Raw genomic sequence first — 26240 nt, forward strand, 5'->3', positions numbered from 1 at the left:
AAGTTCTATTTAGCCGTTACACCACAAACTTATGGACACCATAACTGGACTGACTTCCAGACCACGGATTTCAAAGTTTCCCTGTAGAGCTTGGCCTCCGTGGGGTTTGTTCTGTACAGATTTGGGCTTTTAAGGGGGCAACACCCCCCTTAAACCGGACTTTTCTCTAAGGGGTACCTCTCAAGCTGTGGTGATTTAAAAACCCATCCAGACAGTGTGCTCAGAGGGATGTCCCCAGGACCAGTGCTGGTGTGTGACAAGGTAAGGAGGGAAACTGAAAATGTTTATAAACTTCCGGAGCCATCTTAGAGTAGTTTTATGTCTGCTGAATGTAATAAATTGGGGCTTGTATTTGGTATACCTTGGTTTTAAACCTCACTTTCCATAGAACTTCATTTTATAGTGTTTAACGTGAGAGCCTGAATAGACACATATAAAAATAGGACTCTGACCCACAGCTTGCAGCAGCCTAGCCAGAAAACTAACCCCTGATCTGTAGTCATCTGCCTAGGAAGCCTGCCTGCTAGAAGTCAGACTTGCAGGAAGCCCGGCTGTGGGCTTCAATAACCACCCAGGAAGGTAAACAATAAAGACTGTAACAATTGCCCCCAAATGGCCAGGACGTGATTAACAACTCACAGCTTCCCTAATTTTTCTCCCGACCTGGGCCCAACGAGAGCCATACATGGCTAACTGGCGATGGCCAGGGATCACACAGCACGTCCCACTTCTAACTAGTCTCCCTACCGCTTCCCCTGCAGCCTCCAACGAGGGTACGCCTGACGCATTCATTCCCTTTTTTCCTCCACCAACCGTTCCCACTCCTCTGCCTGCCTTTGATTTTCTGCCAAAACTCAAGTGATGGTGCCTCTCTTGCATTGCAAGCTCTGAATAAATTGCCTTTGCGTTTCTCGTGTGGTTGGTCTTTACTTGTTTCCACATAGTGGACGGAGAAAAAGGAAATAAAGAAAGCAGGAGTCTTCCACCGCAGACGGGGCCGAGGAGCATCTTCCCAGGCTCCGAGGAGCTTTCCCCGCCCTCCCATGCAGGCGGGGACCTTAAGGACCGGAGAGGAGAGAGCATCCCAAACACTAGCCAGGACGGAAGGAATAAGGTGCTTGCCAGATTCTTCGGACCAGGAGTGGAGAATTAGAGGACCCCTACCACTGGCAGGCGCCGCGGAGAGAGTCTAAGCCCACAACGCCAGATGCTTTCTGCTCTCCAAAGCGTCCGGGTCTCAGGGCGCGACTGGAACTTCTGCGCATGCTCCACACGCACGCGCACTCTCGGCACCGCCCCTCCGACCGGGTGCTGACGTCACGTCCGGCGACGGCGGGGGCGACGGGGCGCTGGCTAACCGGGCGCAGGTGGCCCGTAGCCTCCCTCCGCCCCGGGGGCCGCCCTCGGGCGCGCCAGTCCCAGCGGCGGCCTTCACGTCGCCTCCCCTGCCCGCCGGCCGGTCAGCGCGCTGGGCCTGGTTTCCGCCGCCTCCCCCCGGACCACTTAGTCTCAACCCGGGTGTGGTTTCCACTGCTAGAGGTGAAGCATAACAGGGAGAGTGGGACCTGGGGTCGTGGAGCAGGGTGTGTTGACTTTTCCTCAGGTGGACGCTCAGGGGCCGGCGTGTAAATTACAGGATTTTCCTCCGGGAGGACCTGCAGCCATCGTAGTGCAATCTGAGAATCGTGTGTGTAGGTAACGGGCACCGCACCGCCCTGCAGCTGTTTGCTGCTTTTAAAGACATCCCCGAACTCATTTGGCGTTTTAGTGCTTTGGAATTTTTTTAAAAAAATTTTGTAATGCTTATTTATTTTTGAGAGAGAGAGAGAGAGCGAGCATGAACACGGGAGGAGCAGAGAGATAGGAAGGCACAGAATCAGAAGCAGGCTTCAGGCTCAGAGCTGTCAGCACAGAGCCCAACGAGGGGCTCGAACTCCCAAACCGCGAGATCACGACCTGAGCCAAAGTCTGATGCTTACCCGCTGAGCCACCCTGGAATTTTTGTTTTTTGTTTCGTTTTTGTTTTTGTTTAAAACGTGTGGTCCCCAAAGCTCAGAACCCTTTAGAATTTCTCCTTTTTAACGAATCTTTACCTTTCCTGAGACCGAAGGGGTGCAGAGTTTTCGATAAGGATTGTCTGGAACTCAACCCTCCCTTCCTCGCTGGGGACTTGTCAGGATTTCTAAAACCTGAGGATTAGACTCCTTTTTGCACTGACATTTTAAGTATTTGATTTCAGGCAGTGCAATACTTTCTGAAAAATGCCTTACATCCATTTTATTCTTAAAATGCCAACCAAATCTCACCTTTCCCCCGATGTCTTGCAGTCAGTCCTATGAACGTTATTGTGAAGGAACCTGACACCGTTGAACTTTTTGAGTCCCAATGCCAGATTTTAAGTCGTTATTCTGTCTTCAGTTCTGTGGCATCGTTTATTAATAGGCTTCACTCCTGCCCCCCTTCTGGTTTACAGTTCAGTGCTGTTCGTCTCTTGTGGGCTCTGATTTCGATAACTGCATTTGGTAGGATTGTGTTTAAAGGAAAACTAAGTGAGAAGCTTGTTTTGTTGTTGTTGTTGTTTTTACTTTTTTTATAGTTTAGTTTTTTATTTCACAGAATGCCCATTTGAAAATATGGCTAAGCAAAAGAAAGGAAATCACCCGGAATCCTACCTGAAGACACATTGCCAGCATTTTAGAATACAGTTTCATTTTTTTAATGCAGAATATTTGTAAAAACAAAAACAATTCCTAGTGGAGACTGTTTGGTAACCCCTTTTGTATGATGTCTTGTCCTCGTATTTCACTAGTGTTTTGTTTTGTTTTTTTCCTTCTTTTCTTTGAACGTGTATAAGGGCCAGGAACTCCCATAAGTAAAGTAGGAGCCTTAGTGCACGCACCTTGTGAAATCTATTTTAGCAGCTCAGAGGACTTTAGTTTTATGTCCTGGTTTTTGGCCAAGGAACATAGGTGAGGTGGTGTTAGTTGTTTAAAATGAGACATTTAGGGGCGCCTGGGTGGCTCAGTATTTAAGTGACTCTTGATTTCAGATCAGGTCATGATCTCATGGTTTGTGAGATCCAGCCCTGTTCATCTCTGTGCTGACAGCGTGGAGCCTGCTTGGGATTCTCTCTCTCTCTGTCTCTCTCTCTCTCTCTGCCCCTCCTTTTCTCTCTCTCTCAAAATAAATGAATAAACATTAAAAAAATAGATAATGTTGAGTCCTATGCAAAGGCAGCCAGTTTATTTTAGTATATTGAATTCGTGGGGAAGTTTGAGAAAATCATTGGAAAAGTTCCCAAATTGTCCAGTCTCTGTTTTTAAGCTCACTCTTTCCCTCTCCCTACTCTTTCTTTCTCCAAGAATGAAACATGACTGAGGACTCTCAGAGAAACTTCCGTTCAGTGTATTATGAGAAAGTGGGGTTTCGTGGAGTTGAAGAAAAGAAATCATTGGAGATTCTCCTAAAAGATGACCGGCTCGGTGAGTTTTACAAGTTAGATTGAGGTTATTGGGTTTTAGTCTTCCCAGCTGTCCTGAAAGAAGTGGTATCTTAAAAGACATTCAGAAGTATTTGTTACCTGCTGTATCTTTTAGTGATAGGATGACAGGTAAATGGTGTATTTTGGGAGAGGTTACGGATTTTTCAAGCTTGTATTTGCTGAGGCTGAGTCGGATGTCTTTGAAAGGACTGTTAAGAAGGCTGTGGTATTTTTTTCTCATATTAGACCCACATATTTCCTCTGTTTTCAGAGCTGTTATCATAGCTTCTGGGTAAATTCATAACTCTCCCCACGATTTTTCTCCGATGCAGATACCGTGAGACTACATTATGTGTTGACATCTTAGTTGCTTTGTAGTAATAATAAGGTCTGTTCTGCTGACTAAAGTAAAATAAACTGAACCATAGGTAAAAATAGTACTTTATATGCATAGAATGCTTCTAAAATTTCAAAACCATTTCCCTCCTGATCTTTGTGTTTTAAGCATGGCTGGAATTTGACGAGCACAGGGAATTGAGGTTCAGGACAGTTGAGTGTGGTTTATTGGAGAATGTGGGGACCTAAGGGCTGACCATGCCATTCACTAGCTCTGCTAACTAAAGTCACTTACCTGCTTGGGGCTTCAGTTTCTGCAGCTTTAAAACAATAACTACCCAACAAGCTTGCAGTGTGGATTAAATGAAATTCTGTAAATAGTAACTACTGCTAATGTGACACAGGGAATGTAGTAATGTATGCAACATGCATCTCCTAGGCTGTGAAGCACTGATTGTTTTCAAGTAGCCAGTTGGTGAAACACCCGGGCTAGAAATCAGACCAGTGTTGCCTTTTCTAGATTTACTGACTGTAGTAGACATCCTCTGGAGAAATGTCTTACTGTACTTGAATTAAACGAACAAACAAACAAAAAACCGAAATGCACTTTCGTGTCGTCAGCATAAAAAGTTTCTAACCAATTGTTCTTTGTTTCTTCCTCTAGATATCGAGAAACTTTGTACTTTTAGTCAGCGATTCCCTCTCCCGTCCATGTACCGTGCGTTGGTATGGAAGGTGCTTCTAGGTATGAGACTCAAGAGTTGGAAGATTTATCTTCAAAAATGTTGAGTGATGGGATATTTGTCATTCTTATCAGTCAGGAAAGAGAGGATTCTTCTAGGCCCTTTGCTGCATATTGGGCCTAATGTCAGGAGACTGAATTATTGCTCACTGTGAAAGCCTTTAAGAAGGTGATTTCAGTAGCAGTACGTTAAATATTACTCTACGGGCGTCAGTAATGATAGAAGAGGAAGTAAGGTGTGTTCCTGAAACAAGGTGCGGGGAGAGCATTGGACTGGAGAAAGAGCTGGCCTGGGCTTCACTGTCAACTGGGTAAACCTGAGGAAGACCCCGGCTAGGCCTCAGCTCTTGCACCTGTAAAATGAGGTTACTGAGCTAAATTAAATTAACTCCTAGGTTGTGGCTCTCAATTTGTTATTTCTGTGATTCCCAGCTCTAGGGGGTCTAACTTCCCGATGAGTGCTAGCAGAGTCAGAAAGAAATGGAGGAGTTTTTACTTCCTAGAAGCATAAATGGATACATTCCAGTGACGAGTGGCTGAAGGAGAAGGAGAAATGTGCATGCTCAGTTTCTGTGGGAGAAAAAGTGTATTAGGGGCCACAGGTGACTGGCCTTTTGAGCCAAGTGTTTTTTCCTCGATTTCTGCTGGGCCTTCTGATGCTTATAATACGTGTCCGTTGCCATCCTCCTTTTCTTTCTTCCTTAAACAAACAAACAATTCGAGTAATCGCCAAATTCTCCTGTGAGGTAGGTATTAATATCCCAGTTTTGCAGATGGGGAAAAAAGACTGCAAGGCTAAATCCCTTGCCTGGGGCCTTCTAGTCTGTAAGTGGCAGAGCTAGGATTCGAACTTAGGTTGGTGGAGCCCGTTTGAAGGTAAGATAGACTGTCGGCCTCGTTCTCTTTCCAAAATGTACTGTATTTGCAGGACTTGAGACATCTGCTGTCCTAAGTCTGATTATGTAATGTGGAGGCAGCGAGCAAGCACAGTCCATTCTAGAAAGTGGAATGCCTTGCTTTGTTGTGCATCCCGACAGTCTTTGAGCACTCGTATGTCTGGTGGGTAACAGTGCCGTTACTGCCCAGAGAGCAGGTATCAACTATTTTAGTTTTTCTTACATCTTGAGCCTTTGTTCTTAAATCTTGGTGTTTCCAGTGGCCATCAAAATAAATGCCTTCCAGGGATGCTGACACTCTTTCTGCTGGGAAATACTATGTGTCTTATTAGTTACTAACACCAGTGGATTGGGTGGGAGACGTACAGTTGTGCTTTGTGACACCTCGAGAGTGTCCAGGCTTGTTCGTCACCCCTGTTTTCCCCACTTGTCTTTACCAGGTAAGTCTTTGTTGTTATTTTTGTGGTAAAGACACTGGAGATTTGGAGCCGTCATGCCGTGTAAGGAGACAGGCTGACTCTTCCTAAAACGGGTTGATTACTCAGGGACCTTGTCAGGCCTGCTGATACCATTTCAGGTAACTATCAGAACTTTAGAACTAGCTCTTTGAGGTTGAACATGGGAGGCACTGTGCTGCCTCAAGTAGTATGAGGAGGGTGTAATTACAGCTGTTTAATCTTTATTAGCCCAGATTTGGAGGACATGTTAGGGTATTCCCTTGGCTTTTGAGGAAGCCTGGTACGGAACTCCAAAGCTAAGGTAGGTAAAGCTTTCTGTCAGGACAAAGAACATTTAAGCGAGTTAGGTTCTGATGTTAACATTGCGTCATGTTAGCTAAAGTCTCTTGCGCTCACCCACCTTTTGTTTTCCAGACTGTTCTTTAGCATACTGTATCTGTGGTGTTTTCTACTAAAAGAGTGATCCTTATCAGATGTACGCTAACACTTAACGCTAGTTTAGTATGTGTTGTGTACTTTCGAAGCACTTTATATAATTTTTTATTCATTACAGCAACTGTATGACACAGATATTATTAGTCTCATTTTTCAGATGGAGAAGCTCAGCCTTCTCTAAGGGGAGATTGAGTAAGTGGCCGACAGCCGTCCAGCCACTTAATTGTAGAGTTAGAGTTCAAACCCAGGAACTTGGACTCCAGAGTCCGTGTTCCTGTACAGTCTTGTTACATTTAATGAGGCCGGAATAAATACGGTTTTTTTTTTATAGCAGAATTTAGAGCCTTGAAAATTCATTGTCAGCGTTTTACAAACCTGTTTGACCCTGGCATCCTTCTTTTCATGCGGGCTTTTAGGGCTCGTGTTGTGCAGAGGACGCTCGGTGAGATGCTTACCCATCCCATTTCCCACCTCTGACAGCTGAGGAAACAAGTTCCCAGAGAGACACTTTGAGAGTCCTGGTGTTCTCACACGTGGGACTAGAAACTATGTTTGCTAAAAGCCTGTCTGGTGCTCCTCCCACGATGCTTTTTCCATGCCATTTGTTTGTAAAAAAGATGGTTTTTGCCCCCAAACCTCATAGGTAGGCATGTTTAAATGAGTCAGCATGAAATGGCATCAGAATATGATATAAGGTGGTCTCATCAGTGAAAATCAGAGATTTCTGTGGTCCCGAAGCTAGGCTACTTTGTGAGCAAGTTTTGATCATCGGGGAAGAGAAGGATTTGATACGTTGGTGCTGGTCCTGAGATGAGGGGCCTGTATGGTTAGCTAGGGCAGCCATAACTAAATACCACAGACTGGGCTGCTTAAACAACATTTTATGTTCTCTCAGTTCTGGAGACTGAGAAATCCAAGATCAAGGTGCTGGCTGGTTTGGTTCTTGGTGAGGCCTCACTTGGCTTGTAGATGGCCACCATCCCAATCTGTCCCCACATGGCAGAGAGAGAGACAGCAAATGTGTCTCTTCCTTCTCTTGTAAGGGCCCGAGCTCTGTTGGATTGCAGTCCACCCTTACAGCCTCATTTAACCTTAATCTCCTTCTAGGCACTGTCTCCACATTTAGCCACACTGGGGTTGGAGCTTTAACATCTGCATTTTGGGGGAAGCAGTTCAGTGCATAGCAGGAGCAACATGCAAAAACTGGAGACCGGTCTGTAGGAGCCGAGGGTGGCCCCGGGCTGACAACCATACATTTAATTAAATCATCTTGATGATTGATGTGGTTATCTTGAGTTTAAGTGGCACACTTACTCAAGGGCTTTATGATGCCATTTCATTTCTCTTAAATATCAATGATGCAGGTACCGTTGAAATAATGATAGTACTTAAAATTTAAGATTGTTTTATAGAGAGAATTTCTAAAACAGAATCTGTATGGTAACTAAATATCTGTGTGATTCTAGTCTGATTGTAATAGGCAGCTTCTCACTTGATTCTCTCCAGTGAAGGGGCGATTTGGATTTGCATCTCAGTGTTTTTGTACTTTCTTTCCCCCCCTCTGTCTCCATATAGGGATCCTGCCTCCACACCATGAGTCCCATGCCCAGGTGATGTTGTACCGCAAGGAGCAGTACTGTGACGTCCTTCACGCCCTGAAAGTCGTTCGCTGTGTCACTGAGGCCACGCCTCAGGTTGAAGTCTATCTCCGCATGTACCAGCTGGAGTCTGGAAAGTTGCCTCGAAGTCCTTCCTTTCCACTGGTTAGTGGTACTTTTGTTTAACACTTAGTTCAAGTCTAGACTGTCCCATCCTGCTAGCATTTTTTTTTTTTTAATTTTTTTTTTTTTTAACGTTTTATTTATTTTTGAGACAGAGAGAGACAGAGCATGAACGGGGGAGGGGCAGAGAGAGGGGGAGACACAGAATGGAAGCAGGCTCCAGGCTCTGAGCCATCAGCCCAGAGCCTGACGCGGGGCTCGAACTCACGGACCGCGAGATCGTGACCTGGCTGAAGTCGGACGCTTAACCGACTGCGCCACCCAGGCGCCCCCCATCCTGCTAGCATTTGACTACATCATATTTTACCTTAGAAACTCTCAGTGGCTCTCCTCTCTCTGGGCAATAAAAGCAATACACCTTTCCCTGGCGTTCGTGGCCCCGCACATTCCTACTGAATCTAATTTTTTAAAATATATTTTATTTTGAAATAATTGCAAACTTGCAAGAATACTAAGAATTCCTATATACTCCTTACCCAAGTTTCTCCATCATTAATATCGTACCATGTTTGCTTTGTTGTTTTCCCTGTGTTATGTATACATATTTTCTTCTAAACCATATGAAAATAAGATGCAGACATGATATTCCATTACTTGAAATTCCTTCAGTATATACTTCCTAAAGAAAATAACACTCCCCTCGGTCACCATGGTATAGGATAATCATAGTATAATCATTGAAAACAAGAAGTTTACATTGATACAGTATTAAGATCTGATCTCCAGACTCCATTCACATTTGACTAGTTGTCCCAATAATGCCCTGTATCACCAACCAACAAAAAGTTTTATTCAGAACTTATCAGACTTTCTTACCAAACTTTCACCCACTAGTTTTAACCTCTGTTGATGATTTAAAAAATATTTTAAGTGTTTTAACTCTTCATTTAAAAACCATCTTAGAAATAGAAAAACTGGCAAAAATAGTATAGTGTTCCCGTGTACTTTTACCTAGTGTCATCAAATGTTTCATCTTATATAATTATCAAACCCATAAAATTATCGTTGATAAAATACCATGAATCTGTAGACTTTACTGAATGTCCTGCTGCTTTCCTTTTCTGGGTCTAGAATCCAGTGTGGGCTCATAGGTGGCATTTATTGCCACATCTTCGTCTCCTTTCATCTGGAAAAAGTTCCTTGGTCTGTCTGTGATGACCTTGACACATTTGAAGAGTACTGGGCAGTAGAGCGTGTCTTAGTTTGGGTTCATTTGTTGCTTCCTCATGATTAAAATTCGATTATGAATTTTTGGCAGGAATACTGCAGAAGAATGATACTTAATTACTGTTGCCGCTAACTTTGACCAGTTGGTTAAAGTGGTGTCGGCCCTTTTTCTTCAAAGTAAGATTATTATTTTTCCTTTTGTAACTAAGAAGTCATTTGTGAGGAGATGCTTTGAGACCAGGTCAATGTCCATCCACTAATGATTCCTGCCTGAGGTAACTTTTACTGTGCTGGTTGCCAGATGGTGATTTTCTAACTGCTTTTTTCTTCTGCATTTATTAGTTGGCATTCTTTTATAAGGAAGGGTTTTCCCTTCTCCCTCATTTATTTATTTATGCCAGAATGAATTTATGGTTTCCTCTTTTATTCAATGGCCTGTAATCCATTACTCCTATTATTTATTTGATGTTCAGCTTGTCTCAGATTAGGCCAGTGGGAGCCCCTTCAGATCGACTCCTCTCTCTTTATGATAAGTTCCCATCGTTTTGAGCGTTTCTGTACTTTCCGACACAAAAAGTATTCCCAACCCATCTTATATTTTCTCTACCCAAGCCCCAAATCAGCTGTTTCCGTGTTGAATCAAGTGTGATTTTACAGGGCAGCGGATGTTCTCGTGTTGTGGCTGGTGTGTGGGGCTTCTAGGTCCTGTCCGTAGACAGAGCTGGGACACATGTGCACCTTCGCTATATAGAATCACCCACACCCATTCACACACACCTAGGTGTGTTTGTGTGTCTGGCTCTGGGTGTTGGATGCCCCCCGTTCACACTGATCCCTCTGGTTCCAGTCCAGTACCACGAGTGCCTCTAGCCTTCACCCTCCTGTGTGTGCAAGTTCCTTGTCTGACAGTTGCGAATATGAAAGGCTCCGGTCCCCCTTGGTACACTTACTGATCTGCTTGTTCGTCTCGGAACCAGCCCTCACCTGGAGGCCCCAACCTGCTTTTTAAACTTCCGTCTTCGACAAACCTTTTCTCCAGTTACTTGGACTGCTTGCTGTTTGTAAAGGGAAAAGAAGCGGAAGAGGAGAAGTTCAGGCTAAGGAATGATGATAACTCTTGGGCTTTGGCTATTTTAATGCAGTTCGAAATTCATTTTCGGCGTTTTAACTTTTTGTGTATGTGGCTAAAACACTGCTCACAGTCGGGATTTGCCTGCAAGCTGTGCTCTTCAATAAAACATTTTTTTTAAGTTTATTTATTTTTGAGAGGAAAGGGTGCATGCCTACGCGTGTGCACACGTAGGGGAGGTACAGAGAGAGAGACTCCTGAGCAGGCTCACACCACCAGTGCAAGCCCGATGACGGGCTGGAACTCATGAACCATGAGATCATGAGCAGAGCCAAAATCCAGAGTCAGATGCTCAACCGACTTAAGCCACCCAGGTGCCCCAAAGCTTATTATTTTTTTTAAGTATTTTTTTTAATGTTTATTCTTGAGAGAGAGAGAGAGAGGGAGAGAGAGGGATGGAGGGAGAGAGAGAGAGAGAGCGCACGAGCACAGGAGGAGCAGAGAGAGGGAGACACAGAATCTGAAGCAGGCTCCAGGATCTGAGCTGTCAGCACAGAGCCCAACACAGGGCTCCAACATACCAACCGTACATCATGACCTGAGCTGAAGTCAGACACTCAACTGACTGAGCCACCCAGGTGCCCCCCCCCCCCAAAGCTTATTTTTTCATTGCAGTTTACAGCCTATCAGTCAGTATAGCACTTTGAGAGTTTTGACTTATTCATTCTTTTTGAAGTTAATGATGTGGTTCCCACGGATAGAGCTTAGGTTGTTGTCCACTTTTGTTAAGTTTATCAAGAGAGAACTGAAAATAATTGGAACTCTTAACAAACGTCTTTAAACTTTGCTTACCTCTGACAAAGCGAAGTGGATAGTTCTCTGCAAGTTCTTAAATTATATATTAAATGAGGTTAGACTATCTATTAGTTTAAGAAACCTGAGTGATGGGTCTCATCCCTACTCAGCTGGTCCGTGCTCCAAGCCGACACCTCTACTGCGGCCTGTGGCAAGTGTGACCTCAAAGTGTTGGTGTTGGCTCTGCCCCCACATCTCCCCAGTCATTGAGCCCCACGCAGCCTTTTTAGTATTCCTGTATAGCAGAGTGCGTGACAGTGCTCAACACAGGCCTGGGAACACGGTCAAGGACATTGGTCCTCCTCCCTGGCCTCTCAGACCGTCCTGGAGCCCGTGAGCTGCCACATTCGGGAGCCCCCGGCGGAGTGTCCAGTATTGGGTGGGAGTCTGGGAAGGGAGTCTGGGAAGGCAGTCTCCCTTCTTCTTTCTCTTCCTCTGACATTAATTAAATGTTAAGAAAATGTTATTTTCTGTGATTCTCTTACTCTTGACATTTTCTAGAATATTAAGGAGTTGAAAGGAGACCTAAAATGAAATGCTTTTATTAAAATAGGAATTTTGACCACGAATAGCCAAAACAATCTTGAAAAAGAAAACCAAAGCAGGAGGCATCACAATCCCAGACTTCAAGCTATACTACAAAGCTGTAATCATCAAGACAGTATCGTACTGGCACAAGAACAGACACTCAGATCAATGGAACAGAATAGAGAACACAGAAATGGGCCCACAAACGTATGGCCAACTAATCTTTGACAAAGCAGGAAAGAATATCCAATGGAATAAAGACAGTCTCTTCAGCAAGTGGTGCTGGGAAAACTGGACAGAGACATGCAGAAGAATGAACCTGGACCACTTTCTTACATCATACACAAAAATAAACTCAAAATGAGTGAAAGACCTCACTCAACATAAGACAGGAAGCCATCAAAATCCTCGAGGAGAAAACAGGCAAAAACCTCTTGATCTTGGCCGCAGCAACTTCTTACTCAACACGTCTCCGGAGGCAAGGGAAACAAAAGCAAAAATGAACTACTGGGACCTCATCAAATAAAAAGCTTCTGCACAGCAAAGGAAACAATCAGCAAAACTAAAAGGCAACTGACAGAATGGGAGAAGATATTTGCAAACAACATCTCAGATAAAGGGTTAGTATCCAAAATCTATACAGAACTTACGAAACTCAACACCCAAAAAAACACATAATCCAGTGAAGAAATGAGCAGAAGACATGAATAGACACTTCTCCAAAGAAGACATCCAGATGGCCAACTGACACATGAAAAAATGCTCCACATCACTCATCATCGGGGAAATACAAATCAAAACCACAATGAGATACCACCTGACACCTTTCAGAATGGCTAACGTTAACAACTCAAGCAACAACAGATGCTGGCGAGGGTGCGGAGAAAGAGGATCTCTTTTGCATTGTTGGTGGGAATGCAAGCTGGTGCAGCCACTCTGGAAAACAATATGGAGGTTCCTCAAAAAACTAAAAATAGAACTACCCTACGACCCAGCCATTGCACTACTAGGCATTTATCGAAGGGATACAGGTGTGCTGTTTCGAAGGGACACATGCACCCCCATGTTTATAGCAGCACTATTAACAATAGCCAAAGTATGGAAAGAGCCCGAATGTCCATCGACGGATGAATGGATAAAGATGTGGCATACATACATGATGGAGTATTACTTGGAGAGCAAAAAGAATGAAATCTTGCCATTTGCAACTACATGGATGGAACTGGAAGGTATTATGCTAAGCAAAATTAGAGAAAGACAAATATATGACTTCACTCATGTGAGGACTTTAAGACACAGAACAGATGAACACAAGGGAAGGGAAGCAAAAATAATATAAAAACAGGGAGGGGGACAAAACTCGTAAATGTGGAGAACAAACAGAGGGTTGCTGGAGGGGTTGTGGGAGGGGGGATGGGCTAAATGGGTAAGGGGCATTAAGGAATCTACTCCTGAAATCATTGTTGCACTAGATGCTAATTTGGATGCAAATAAAAAAAAAATCCTGGAATGGAAAAAAGGATATTGGTGGTGGGGGAGGGGGGGAACTAATAAAATCCAAATAAAGCATAGAGCTTAGTTCATAAAAAAACAAAATGGGAATTTTGATTTAACTTGGAGCTTTTAAGAGGAATAGAAAGATGCTTTTTAGTTTGTTTTTAACACTAAAATCCTTTGGCTGTTAAATCCTAGATGAAAACATAATTTTGTGTACGATATGGTGTTTGAAAACAAAATAGGTTTTAGTAGATTTTAGTTTTTATAAGATTACCTTGTTTAAATTTATTTGAAGGTTTATGTTCATATTTTGAGTATTGACACAATGTTTGAGAAATGCCATTTTTCTCATTCCTAAAATTCTGACTCTAGGGACATTTTAACTTATTAGTTGCTTAAAGACAGAACAAAATTCTAAAGGTATGTATGAATGCTTTCCAATAAAGAAAATGCTTTATTAGTCTTCTTGGAGTCATCTGATTTTTGCAAATTACTGTATTAACAGATGTCTCCGGTTACTGTTTATGATATTTATCACATCCTTTTGGAAGAAATTCTTTTCTAGCCCTGAGAATATTTTTGGGTGGAGAGAGCCAGCACTTTGCTTATGATTTATGTTTTCTTTGATGACCTTAAACGTTAGAAAGTGGAAGATCTCTGAGTGCTTAATCTGAAACTTGGGCAGTCATGAGCACCACTGATCCAAATAAATTTCTCTGGTTACCCAGCCTTATCTCCGCCTTAGTCTTCTGTTTAGTCATGGACCATGTGCTTTTCAGTTCCACTTTGATTTATTAATGCAGCCTCTTCAAAAGTTAGGGGGTAAGGTTTCATTTTCATCAGAGAAATATGTATTCCTCTCTTCTGCTGGCTTCCGCCCTTTAACCAGAGATTTATTACTAATCTTTCAGGAGCCAGAAGATGAAGTATTTCTTGCCATTGCCAAAGCCGTGGAAGAGATGGTAGAGGACAGCGTCGACTGTTACTGGATCATCCGATGCTTTGTGAACCAATTAAATAACAAGTACCGGGAGTTTTTACCCCAGCTGGTGAGGGATGCTTTTCTTTCTCTTGAGGGTAGCGGTGGACAGTGGTACTAGGGACATAGCCTTACTTCCTGGTGCTGCTGCAATTATGAGCGGACTCTCTACAAACTGTTTTCCATAAAAGATCAACAGTAACTATTTCCAGATGGTCTCTGTTGCAAACACTCAGCTCTGCTGTTGTTGCACAGAAGCAGCCATTGACAGTGCATGAAAGAATGGTCGCGGTGCATCTGGCCTGCTGCAGGCCATAGTTTGCAACCTCTGCTCTTTTGTATTCCTTATCCCGGTCTAGAATATACTGGATTTATCTAAGATTGCCTCTCTGTTACTTAAGGTTTACGTTTGGCTGCATATAACGGATAGCCTAAATAACAGAAGCTTTATCTTTTTCTCTGCTGTAACCAGAAGTCTAGAGGGAAGGCAGTCCAGAGCGGGTGCCATAGTGCCATGATATCTGCGGGGACCCAGGCTCCTGTCCTTTTGGTCTGGCATTCTTAGGTGTGACCCTTCTTCCTCCTCTGTTCACAGATGGATGCTAGAGTGACAGCCATGACATCTATCATCTAAGATGGTAGAAAGGGAAGGGCAAAGACCAAAGGGAAGGAGTGGAAGGGACAGCCAGTCAAGTCTGTCTTCCTTGGACAGACTTTCCTTCTGCACCTCTGTTAGTGGCAGGACCATGGCACCCGGCCACCTCTGTCTGCAGCAGAGGCTGGGATCACATTGTGATCTCTGTGAAAACAGGATTCTGTTACTGAAGAAGGAAAGGTGACTGGATGTGACAGAGGCAGCCTGCTGGCGGCTGTGCTCTGACCTGCAAGTCCAGAGAACTACGGCCACTTGCTTCGTCAGCATAAGCCAGTGGCTCTTTGCCATTCTCTTTTCCTAGTTTTTTCCTTTATTTCTCTCATTTATAAAAATGAGTGTGTTTTTCTTTCCCTTTCTTTTCTTTTTTTTAAATACAATTTGTCAAATTGGTTTCCATACTGAGAACAAACTGAGGGTTGATGGCGAGTGGGGGAGGGGAAAGTGGGTGATGGCTGTTGAAGAGGGCACTTGTTGGGATGAGCACTGCGTGTTGTATGAATGTCTTTTTCTTAAATCAGTGACTTGTTCCATTAGAAAATTCTTTTGAAATCAGTGACCGTGATAGTGGCTGCAGGGCCAGATGAGGGGGCGCTGACGGAGGCCGACTGAGCCCCGAGGATAACTGTGCTAACTACAATAGTTACCGGGGCAGTTGGCAAGACCCTTCAGCTTTGTAGAGCACTGTTACAAGAGTATTTTCTAGATTTCAGTTAAGTAAAATTTGATTTTCAGAATTTTAAAATTTAATTGACAGTTGATTTCAATAAAAATAATTCAAACATGGTGAGGGAAGCATAATGTTGGCTGCCCAATTAAATCAAAAGATCCAGATTATACCATGATTTCATTAGCTTTTCTTATTTCGTATTGGAGCAAATTCAGTAGCATTTTGCTAGTTTATGTTTAAAAAACTCTTTTTTTTTTTAACGTGTACTTATTTTAGAGAGAGAGAGTGTGCGTGCAAGTGGGGGAGGAATAGAGAGAGAGGGAGACAGAATCTGAAGCAGGCTCCAGGCTCCAAGATGTCAGCAGAGAGCCGGACGCGAGGCTTGAACTCACGAGCCATGAGATCATGACCTGACCCAAAGTCGAATGCTTAACTGACTGAGCCACCCAAGCGCCCCCCAGAATTCTTTATTTTTGATAACATAAGTAATAAGTACATTCTTGAAGTATTAAACAATCTGGATAAATCCAGTGTTCCCAAAGATCTGTACCAATACCTCCTTATCCCCTACTTTCTAAGAAGTAAATATTGTCATTAGCTTAGTGTATATATCCTATACTATCTTATGTACATTAGGATGGATGGAATGCATCCATGCACACACACGTGTACACAAATATATACACATATGTCCATGTAATGATTCATGTGTTTATTACATGTATAACTTTAAAAAATACATAAATATTATAACATCGTTCATATGGTGCAACAATTTTTTTTTTTTTTTTTTTTGACTTCATGTTTTGGAATACTTCTCCACGTCAGTGCAGATCGGTAGTGTTCAGCCTTGACTTCCTATTAGCGCCACCTGGGAGCTTTTAAAAACTTACCAGTGCCTTTCCTCCACCCAAACCAATTAAGTCCGAATCTCTGGGGGTGGGTGGGGCTCAGAATTCTATGTTTTAAAAAGCAGCAGGTGATTCTCGAGTATGGCTAGGGTTGAGAGCCACTCATCCAGAACCACCTTGTTTTTTCCCTCTTGAAAATGTGATATTATTGCCTGTTAAGAATTTGCCATATTTTAATATAACAGATCTGTGTTGACAGTCAGCATGCCCTTGTATATGATCCTTTAAACATATATGTTTTTGTAGGTCAGGCACCTATAAAGGGATTACTCGGTTGAAAGATGTATTTAAATTTTTTAATTGCCAGGTTGCTCACCCAGAAGGCATATCAATTTTGCTTCCCACAACAGATTAGAAGATTTTCTGTTTTCCACTCCATTGCCAATACTTGATGGTATCAGTTTCTCAAATTTTTGTTAATCTGATAGTGAACATGGTCTCCCATTTTAATTTACATATCCTCATTTTCTAGTGAGGCTGGGCAGCTTTGCATATGCTTAATGGCCACTTGTATTTGTCCACCTTTCTATTTTGTTTGCATCTTTCTTTTTAATTTGTAAGAGTTATTGATATGCTCTGCATATTTATCCCTTGTTACATATGTTGACAATATTTTCTCTCTGTCATACAGAGATTTTTCAGTGTTGATACAATTGGATCGTCGATATTTTTCTTTTGCTTTTTCTTATTTAGGAAGCCCTTTCTAATTCCAAGATTAAAACACAGGTTTTATTTTGAAATTTTTATTTATTTTTTTAGAGAGAGAGGGAGAAAGCGTGCTTTGTTTAGAGAGAGAGAGAGAGAGGGTATGTGCCAGTGGGAGTGAGGGGCAGAGGGAGAGAGAGGATCTGAAGGAGATTCCATGCCCAGCATGAAGCCTGATGCAGGGCTCGATCCCATGACCCTGGGATCATGACCTGAGCCAAAATCAGGAGTCGGATGCCACCCAGGCACTCCTAAAAAACAGATTTTTAAAAAACTTTGCTCTAACTTTTAAAAATATTTATTTATTTAAATTTATGTATTTATTTTGAGAGAGAGCATGAGCAGGGGAGGGGCAGAGAGAGAGGGAGAGAGAATCCCAAGCAAGTTCCCCACTGTTAGCACCGAGCTGGATGCGGGGCTCGATCCCATGAATCAGGAGATCACCTGAGCCGAAATCAAGAATCAGATGCTTAACCAGATGCTTAACCGACTGAGCCACCCAGACGCCCCTAAAAATATTTATTTATTTATTTATTTATTTATTTATTTATTTATTTATTTATATTTTATATTTTGTTTTATTTTATTTTTTAAATATAGTTTATTGTCAAGTTGGCTAACATACAGTGTATACAGTGTGCTCTTGGTTTTGGGGGTAGATTCCCATGGTTCATTGCTTACATACAACACCCAGTGGTGATTCCAACAAGTGCCCTCCTCAGTGCCCATCACCCATTTTCCCCTCTCCCCCACCCCATCCTCAGTTTTTTCTCTGTATTTAAGAGTCTCCTATGGTTTCTCTCCCTCCCTCTCTGTAACTATTTTTTTTTTTTACCCCTTCCCCCATGGTCTTCTGTTTCTCAGGACCACATATGAGTGAAAACATACCGTATCTGTCCTTCTCTGCCTGACTTATTTCACTCAGCATAATACCCTCCAGTTCCATCCACCTTGTTGCAAATGGCAGGATTTCATTCTTTCTCATTGCCAAATAGTATTCCATTGTGTATATAAACCACATCTTCTTTATCCATTCATCAGTTGATGGTCATTTAGGCTCTTCCCATAGTTTGGCTATTGTTGAAAGTGTTGCTATAAACATTGGGGTACAAATGCCCTTATGCATCAGCACTCCTGTATCCTTTGGGTAAATTCCTAGTAGTGATATTACTGGGTCATAGGGGCAGATCTATTTTTAATTTTTTGAGGAACCTCCACACTGTTTTCCAGAGTGACTGCACCAGTTTGCATTCCCACCAGCAGTGCAAAAGGGTTCCTCTTTCTTCACATCCTTGCCACACTGTTGTTGCCTGAGTTGTTAATGTTAGCCATTCTGACTGGTGTGAGGTGGTATCTCATTGTGGTTTTGATTTGTATTTCCCTGATGATGAGTGATGAGCATCTTTTCATGTGTCTGTTGGGCATCTGGATGTCTTCTTTGGAGAAGTGTCTGTTCATGTCTTCTGCCCATTTCTTCACTGGATTATTTGTTTTTTGGGTGTGGAGTTTGATAAGTTCCGTATAGATTTTGGATACTAACCCTTTATCCCATATGTCATTTGCAAATATCTTCTCCCATTCTGTCAGTTGCCTTTTAGTTTTGTTGTTTCCTTTGCTGTGCAGAAGCTTTTTATCTTGATAAGGTCCCAGTAGTTCATTTTTGCTCTTAATTCCCTTGTCTTTGGAGATGTGTCGAGTAAGAAATTGCTGTGGCCGAGGTCAAAGAGGTTGTTGCCTGTTTTCTCCTCTAGGGTTTTGATGGTTTCCTGTCTTACATTCGGGTCTTTAATCCATTTTGAGTTTATTTTTGTGTATGGTGTAAGAAAGTGGTCCCGTTTCATTCTTCTGCATGTTGCTGTCCAGTTCTCCCAGCACCATTTGCTAAAGAGACTGTCTTTTTTTCCATTGGATACTCTTTCTTGCTTTGTCAAAGATGAGTTGGCCATACATTTGTGGGTCCAATTCTGGGTTCTCTATTCTACTCCTTTGGTCTATGTGTCTGTTAAACCTTTTAAAATTTAGTCCTTTAATTTGTGAAGGGATTTATCTTTGTGCCTGGCATCAGACTCAGATTTGACTTTGTTTCTTGGTTGTTAACTGCAATAAACCTTTTTCCACTTCCTCTTTCTGTTTGACAGTTATTAAGAATGTGCTTCATGCCAGGAAGTTTGCTTTATTAATGAAAACTTAATTTTAACACACATCTTTGTTTTTATAGGTGAGGAAACTGAAGCACAGAGCAGTTTTAAGTACCTTGCCCAAAGTTAAACAATTAGGAAACAGAACTGCCTACCATTTACGGTGTCGGTTCATTCTTGTTTTTCACAGATCTGAAATGCCACCTTTATTATATACTGGATTTTCATATATACTTATATGTCTTTCTAGACTTTTTTTTCCCCCCTCAAGCTATATGTCTACTCCTGGGCCCACACCATATGAGTCATTTAATATAGCTTCCTAGTATGTTTTGGTACCTGGTAGGGTAAACTCCCTCATATTGTTCTGTTTCAAAAGTGCTCTGGCTATGCTTGAACTCTTTTTGTTTTTTAGAAATGAATTTTAAATCAGCAAGATACTTAATGCCCCCTAAGTTGATTTCTTCATTTTCAAAAGAGAGGTTTATTTTAATATGTATGTTTATAGTACCCAGCACATAGTCTTAAATTGTTATGAAGCTTTTTTTTTAAAGTTCTTCAGAATGTGTAAGAAAAGTTAAATTTCCTTTGCGTTGCTGTTTGATTTACTCATTTACTTGAACTTTTCTCTTTATTTAAACTGTGTTTGGTCTACCTTAAAATTTGCATTACTGTGGTTAGTCGACCTCTTCTTCCTGGATTTTGTTAAAGGAGAGTTTTTATAATCTTTCCTATCATCATCAGGTTTTTGTTACCAACTAAAGTGGTTATCACAAAGCACAGCTTGGTTTGTAATCCTAGCGAAATGCATATGCAATGGGCAGTGATGGGTTTTTGGCATCAGAAGACAAGACTCGATCTGGTGATGACACATTGATTATGTTGCGGTATTCTGATTCATAGGCTTACATCACAGCCACTCCTCTCTCTACAAGCTTTAGGAATTTCTGCTCTTTGACAAGGTCTCTCCAGCAGGGAGAAGAGAAACCATCCTGTGATGTGGATGGCCTCCCTCGTTAATCTCTTTTCAGAGCAGACTGTCTGTAAGCCATCTCAGACTTAATTGTGTGTAGTCATTAAAGTAAGTGAGTTTCCTTTCATTGCCATTGCTGTGCTTGTTAAGCCAGAGAGTGTGCAGGTGCGTGTGCGCACAAGCTGGGAGGGACAGGAAAACGGTTGGATGCTATACGGTCTGTACATTATCAGTAGTGAGTATAAGTGATCTTTATATCCTTCGTTATTCTTTACCGTATTTTCGAGATTTCTTATAATGAACATATTATAAATCAAGAAAAAATGTTTAGAAAAACTTAATAAGACTGGCAAAAAGATGTACATTGAGTGATTATCAACATGTTGACAGGGACGCCTGGGTGGCTCAGTGGGTTAAGTGTCCGGCTTTGGCTCACGTCATGATCTTGTGGTTCATGGGTTCGAGCCCCGCATCGGGCTCTGTGCTGACAGCTCAGAGCCTGGAATCTGCTTTGGATTCTGTGTCTCCCTCTCTCTCTGCCCCTCCCCATTCATTCATTCATATTCTCTCTCTCTCAAAAAAAGATGTTGATTAATGTATTTCAGCATTTCATTTAATTCATGATATTCATTTACTCACAATTCTGTGTTGAGTGCTTACAATGCTGAGTAATGTTCTAGGTACCAGAGAACTAGCAGTGAACAAAATAGATACACAGTCTCTGCCCTTAGTGAGCTGACACTGTGGTGAGGGAAAAAGGTAATGGTTTAAAATTTTCACTCCTCCCTATCTATTATTTGTACTGACTTTTAGATGAGAGTTTGTTTGCTATGGGACGTAACATATAAATGCGTGATATATGTGTTTTCATCCATGTTTGTGAAAAAATATTCCATTGGCAGAACCAACGAAAATTCTAGAATAGGATTTTAGAGGTGAAAGGCGAGGACAAGAGTCCTTTGACTTGTACTTTGGAGAAAAGCTTCTGGTTTTGGGGGAGTTGTGTGTAGTGTTCTTGAGAAGCTCCAGGAATTATTAGGTCGTGTAGGAAAGTTGGTTAAACAGAAGAAATTCGAGATCCCCTGAGAGAGGAGAAAACTGGGCCCCATATTAATATGTGGGCCTCTCTTTGCCTGGTTCGCTCCTGTCATTCTTTATAAGCCAACTCACATGTCACCTTTCTGGGAGACTGTTGATGGCTTCTAAAAGCTGGGTTAGGATTCCCACCTCGACGTGTCCAGCATCCTGTGCTTACCCCATGATAGCTTTATTACATGTTTGTCTCAAGCAGACTGCAAGCTCCTTGGAGGCAGGGGCTTCATATTTTCTTTCACTCTGTTCCCTGTATGTAGCATAGTGTTTGCTGTAGTGAACATGCTAAGGGATATGAATTACTTCTTTGGCTGAGATGCAGATATTTAGGAAAATAAACATTTGTATTTGCTTAGGTGATACGGGATGTGGTTGGTTTTTTTTTTTTTTTGTTTTGTTTTGTTTTTGGATAGGGAATACAGACTTCAGAGTTTGCAGAGTTTGACCCCCAGGCTCCATTCTTGGCCAGCGGACTCTAAATGCAGCGGCTTGTGCAAGGTGGATTTGGCTGGTCTGGGAGCCAGCTTTGTTAGCTCTCCCAGCTCCTAGAATTGGCTGCTGCTTGACCTTCTGTGGGAGAGGCTACCAGATGGAATCCAGGCTCTTCGTTCCCTTCCCGTTATTTCTCTGCCTCCTGAGAGTTCTCCTGCACGTGGGGTTCAGAGTTCCTCCTGTGGACGTGTCTTGTAGGAGTGTCTTTGGCATGGTGCACAGCAGTGCTCAGCATGGGTCGGCATCGGTGTGGCCAGGGACGGGTGGGCCCGTTTCACGTCCAGCTCTTTTGGTCTAGTTTTTCCAAACCCCGTCTCCCCGCTTTGGTCCCACTCTGTTTCTCTGATCTTACCCTTTCCCCTTCCCCCTTTTTCCTGAGTATATCGTCTACTCTAGAGCAGCCAGGAGTGTCATGGGCCGTTCTCAGTTCCCCAGAACAATTGAATTTTGCTTTGGACTTTGACCTTCAGTTGAACCTTATTAGTGCCGTTAGCATTAGGGTAACAACCCGGAAAACCCCTGAGCCCCAGATTGTTGATTGCTCTGATGGTGCTGACCTGGGAAACCTGCGTCACTAATGACTTGGATGAGTCTGAAATTTTGTTTTCTAGCACTTACTTGCAGTCAGCATGTACATTTTATTCACCACAGGCTGTAAGATTGGGTAATGTTATGTCACAGGAAACGAGTAATCTCTCTTCCTCTTTAATCACTAGCCAAAGGCTTTTGAACAATACTTGAATCTGGAAGATAGCCGACTGCTGAGTCATCTGAAGACGTGTTCTGCGCTGTCCAAACTTCCTTATGATCTCTGGTTCAAGAGGTGCTTCGCAGGGTGCTTGCCCGAATCCAGTTTACAGAGGCAAGTATTTCATGGATGTTCTGAAGGCCTGGAGTCAGAGAAGGGTCCTGGTTTTTCACATGATCAGCCTTCAAAGTATGAATTTGCTTTAGAACAATACCATAGTTTGAAGCGAACTTCTCTGGCAGACAACAGAGCAACACTTGATTCTACTTATTATTTATACAGTTAGAGATACTAGAACGTTAGTAATATTAATCTAATATGAATACAAATTGATGTTAATGCTGGAAATATTAGAATGTAACATTAGAAAACTTGAAGGCCCTCAATATGCTAGATGCTGTAGGTTATTCACATCTGAAACCGTCTCTAGGAGTATATATGGATATAGGCTTTCCTTTGCCAGAAATGTGGGGGATCCTAATCCCAAGCAAACCTTCCTATTTCTTAGTTCCATCTGGCATCTTTAAAGTAGGTGAAGGCAGGCAGAGAGCTAAGACTCAAACTCCGTTCTCATTCAGGTCAGATACGTGCTGCCAGTAGTTCAGAGCCCCGGGCCTTCCCGCTCAAAGACCGTGTGAGGTGGTTGGGAGGGGAGGTGACATACAGAGGACATCACAAGACAGTACGTGACTAAGCACAAAGAGTGTAACACCAGCTTGAAGAATTACCAGAATAATTGTGTTTAGAGTGGTTGAGATCAATAACTAGCTCCTTAAGCTCTTAGAGAAGTTTTAGGAATTTGAACCACTGGAACCGTTGCACCAATCTTATTTCAAATGATGCTTTTGTTTTCCTTAGTATTTAATGATTATATTAGCATTACACAATATTAGTGAAATCCAAACTTTGGTTTAAGACTTTCCTTCCCTAGGGGCACCTGGGCGGTTCAGTCGGTTAAGTGTCCGACTTCGGGTCAGGTCATGATCTCACGGTTCATGAGTTTGAGTCCCATGTCGGGCTCTGTGCTGACAGCTCAGAGCCTGGAACCTGCTTTGGATTCTGTCTCCTCCTCTCTCTGCCCCACCCCAGCTCACACTCTGTCTCTGTCTCTCTCTCAAAAAATTAAATAATAAACATTAAAAAAAAAAAAAGACTTCCTTTCCCTAAAATGTCAGTTTTAAAACATTAGGGAATGGGTGTTTCGTAGATCCCTTGCAGAGCAAGTACCTTTTAGTGATTATTCCTTCTTCCCTTCCAGTGCTAATTGTGTCTGAAATAAGTTTCCAATGGCTGATTTATTTTGTTGTTTTTTTGATGATTATTTCATTATAGCTTTTCTCTGAAGTTTATACTTAGAAGAAGTAATTTGGTTTAATATTGTAATTTGAGATGTTTAGCTAAACATAAATTTCACACTCAAATGATTTTATTGTATCTTTTTGTTTTTATAGGGTTTGGGATAAAGTTGTAAGTGGATCCTGTAAGATCTTAGTTTTTGTAGCTGTGGAAATTTTATTAACCTTTAAAATAAAAGTAATGGCTCTGAACAGTGCAGAGAAGATAACAAAGTTTCTGGAAAATGTAAGTATGCTTTTTTCAAATTTGATTTTGAATCTAGAAAGGAAGTCGTTTGGGAAGCCAGATTTTTTTATTGCATCACATTCTTTCTCTGATATTTTTACATTATAAGAAATACTTTTTCCCCTTGGAAAAGTTTAGCTTAAAGTTGGTCTGTGGATTACAGTTTGCATCCTCTCTTTGGGGGATGATGGTCTGAGCAGTGAGACCGTTGTTGTGTGCACTGAAGACTAGGGTCTCCTCCCCTGATGTGACTCTCAGAAGGCTTGTTGAGAAAAGGAAGAGGTGAGGTCTGTCCTGTGAGGCTGAATAATCCTTTTTAATGGAAAGGAAGCTTGATGGTTTTTGGGCGGGGCTGGGGGGGGGGCTTGTAGGCTTGTAAGCCTTTTCATTACTGTTACTGTCTCTGGTTGAATCCCAGTTGGGTTTGTTAATGTGCTTAAGTATATACTTAGTGCGTGTTGGAAAAGGTCTAAATGAATCTCTGTGTATCTTAGAATAAATAAACTTAACTAGGCGAGAGGTAGAAGAGATTCATGGATGAATGAATCTGGATGAATTTCACTGGACCCCAGGTCTATTCTTTTTTTTTAAATTGGTCACTATTGATATTTGAATAGTGGCCTAGTAAATAGTAAGTACTAAGTGAACGTGTGATGAGTAAATGAATCATCGGCATTGTATTGGTGGCTAACAGTGCCAGGGCCCATACTAAGTATTTCTCATGGATTCTCCCATGTAATCGTAAACAGCCCTAGGAAGTGAGGCTGTCGTTTGCCCCATTGTGGAGATGGGATGTGAACTCGGGCAGCTTCGGTAACCTGCCCAGGGGCACACGGTGGGCAAGGCAGGTTTTAAACCCAGGCGGTCTGTCCAGAGCTCCTTAGTGTGTCCTCAGGTGGCCCGTGAAACAAAGATCCTGGCAGCAGCCTTTCATACGATACTCTCTGGCAAGTAGTGGAAACTCCGGTGGGAATGAAGTGCTCTGCCATGGTGAATAAGGGACATGATGAAGTTATAAACCCTGAAATTTCACAGAGGCTGGTTTGCTTGTCCACAGATTCCCCAGGACAGCTCGGACGCAATCGTGAGCAAGGCCATCGACTTATGGCACAAGCACTGTGGGACCCCGGTGCACTCAGCCTGACCGCTCCCGATATGTGCACGGCCTGCCAGGTCCCCCCGAGCGGTGTGCTCTCAGGACACGGTCTACTAAACTCATTGAAAATGGGGTTCTGCTTTGGCACTCAAGGCGTCATTTTTTCCAGTGAAATGATTTACGACACCTGGTGACGTTGTGTTGTGGAGCAGCATCTTTTGGGTGCACAGAGGTTCAAGGTTCAGCTCTGAACAGCATTTTAAAAGGGTTACTCGAAAATGCCTCTCTGTTTGCAAAGCAGTTCAGTCAGGGTGAGCGGGTGCCACGGTAGGCAGTGTATAAGCAAGCCCGCCCTGCTTCTGTCTCATTAGCACCACGCTTGTTCCTTTCTAAGGTCTATTTCTGGAATAAAGAACAACTTCCTTTTGCTGACAGCTCAGATGCGGCTTTCGTTCGTGCAGTACTTGTTGAAATCTAAGCCGGCTGCTTTCTGAGGCTTTGTCTTGCCAGATCGGTTTAAATAAAAGCCTTACTTTTTTTTTTTTTTTCCTCAGCTTCAGTTGGAATGAAACAGTTATTGAACAAAACGTGTCTAAATTCACCTACTAGGAGAGAGAGTGCTTGCTGATGTCCTGCTGGACTCCTGCTTTTTCCTGATGGGTCGTTCAATGTCGGGTGGGCTTTAGGGAGCACTCTGCCACCTAGAATTGGAATATGAGAAGTGGCGGGTTAAGTAAGGTTAACAGCTAACAGGCCTGGGCCGTATTGTGCCACACGATGGTGACTGTTCATTGAGCAGTTACGGGCATTGAGAGTGGTGAGTGAGACGAGGCCCTGATTCAGCCGCCAGACCTGCAGGAGCCCGAGGGGTGAGTTGGACCCTGTACCCAGACGAGGAGGGAGACCATGAAACTATGGAGCTGTAATTCGGACAATCCATTCCTTCCCTGATGTGTAA

General features: G+C 42.6%; 1 protein-coding gene and 1 long non-coding RNA gene across 4 annotated transcripts in view; one reads left to right on the forward strand and one right to left on the reverse strand.

Annotated features, from left to right (window-relative positions):
• The window catches only part of LOC115513578, a 30308-nt gene extending 28449 nt beyond the window's left edge, over positions 1 to 1859 (reverse strand). For both annotated transcript variants that reach the window (XR_003968747.1, XR_003968745.1), the window contains exon 1: positions 1846 to 1859. This is a non-coding gene — a long non-coding RNA (uncharacterized LOC115513578). The remainder of the gene's footprint in view (positions 1 to 1845) is intronic.
• LOC115513577 (TBC1 domain family member 7) lies at positions 1357 to 25841 on the forward strand. 2 transcript variants are annotated; one of them, XM_030314825.1, is made up of 8 exons: positions 1358 to 1539; positions 3363 to 3482; positions 4482 to 4562; positions 7924 to 8111; positions 14157 to 14294; positions 22574 to 22719; positions 24057 to 24186; positions 25244 to 25841. In XM_030314825.1, the coding sequence occupies exons 2-8, from the start codon at positions 3371 to 3373 to the stop codon at positions 25328 to 25330; spliced, it is 882 nt and encodes a 293-aa protein (XP_030170685.1). In that variant the 5' UTR covers positions 1358 to 1539; positions 3363 to 3370; the 3' UTR covers positions 25331 to 25841. The 2 variants fall into 2 exon arrangements, with proteins under 2 accessions (XP_030170686.1, XP_030170685.1); XM_030314826.1 differs by lacking the exon at positions 4482 to 4562 and having other exon boundaries at positions 1357 to 1539.
• Positions 25842 to 26240: the final 399 nt, after the last annotated feature.

This window comes from Lynx canadensis, chromosome B2, assembly GCF_007474595.2.
Source record: "Lynx canadensis isolate LIC74 chromosome B2, mLynCan4.pri.v2, whole genome shotgun sequence".
Lineage (NCBI taxonomy): Eukaryota > Metazoa > Chordata > Mammalia > Carnivora > Felidae > Lynx > Lynx canadensis.

What these genes read in the sequence shown, in the direction of transcription:
- LOC115513577 (XM_030314825.1), top strand. Translation starts at nt 3,371, where the DNA reads ATGACTGAGGACTCTCAGAGAAACTTCCGTTCAGTGTATTATGAGAAA. An exon ending in CCTAAAAGATGACCGGCTCG is followed by an intron (nt 3,483 to 4,481) that starts GTGAGTTTTACA and finishes TTCTTCCTCTAG; the next exon opens with ATATCGAGAAACTTTGTACT. An exon ending in GGTATGGAAGGTGCTTCTAG is followed by an intron (nt 4,563 to 7,923) that starts GTATGAGACTCA and finishes GTCTCCATATAG; the next exon opens with GGATCCTGCCTCCACACCAT.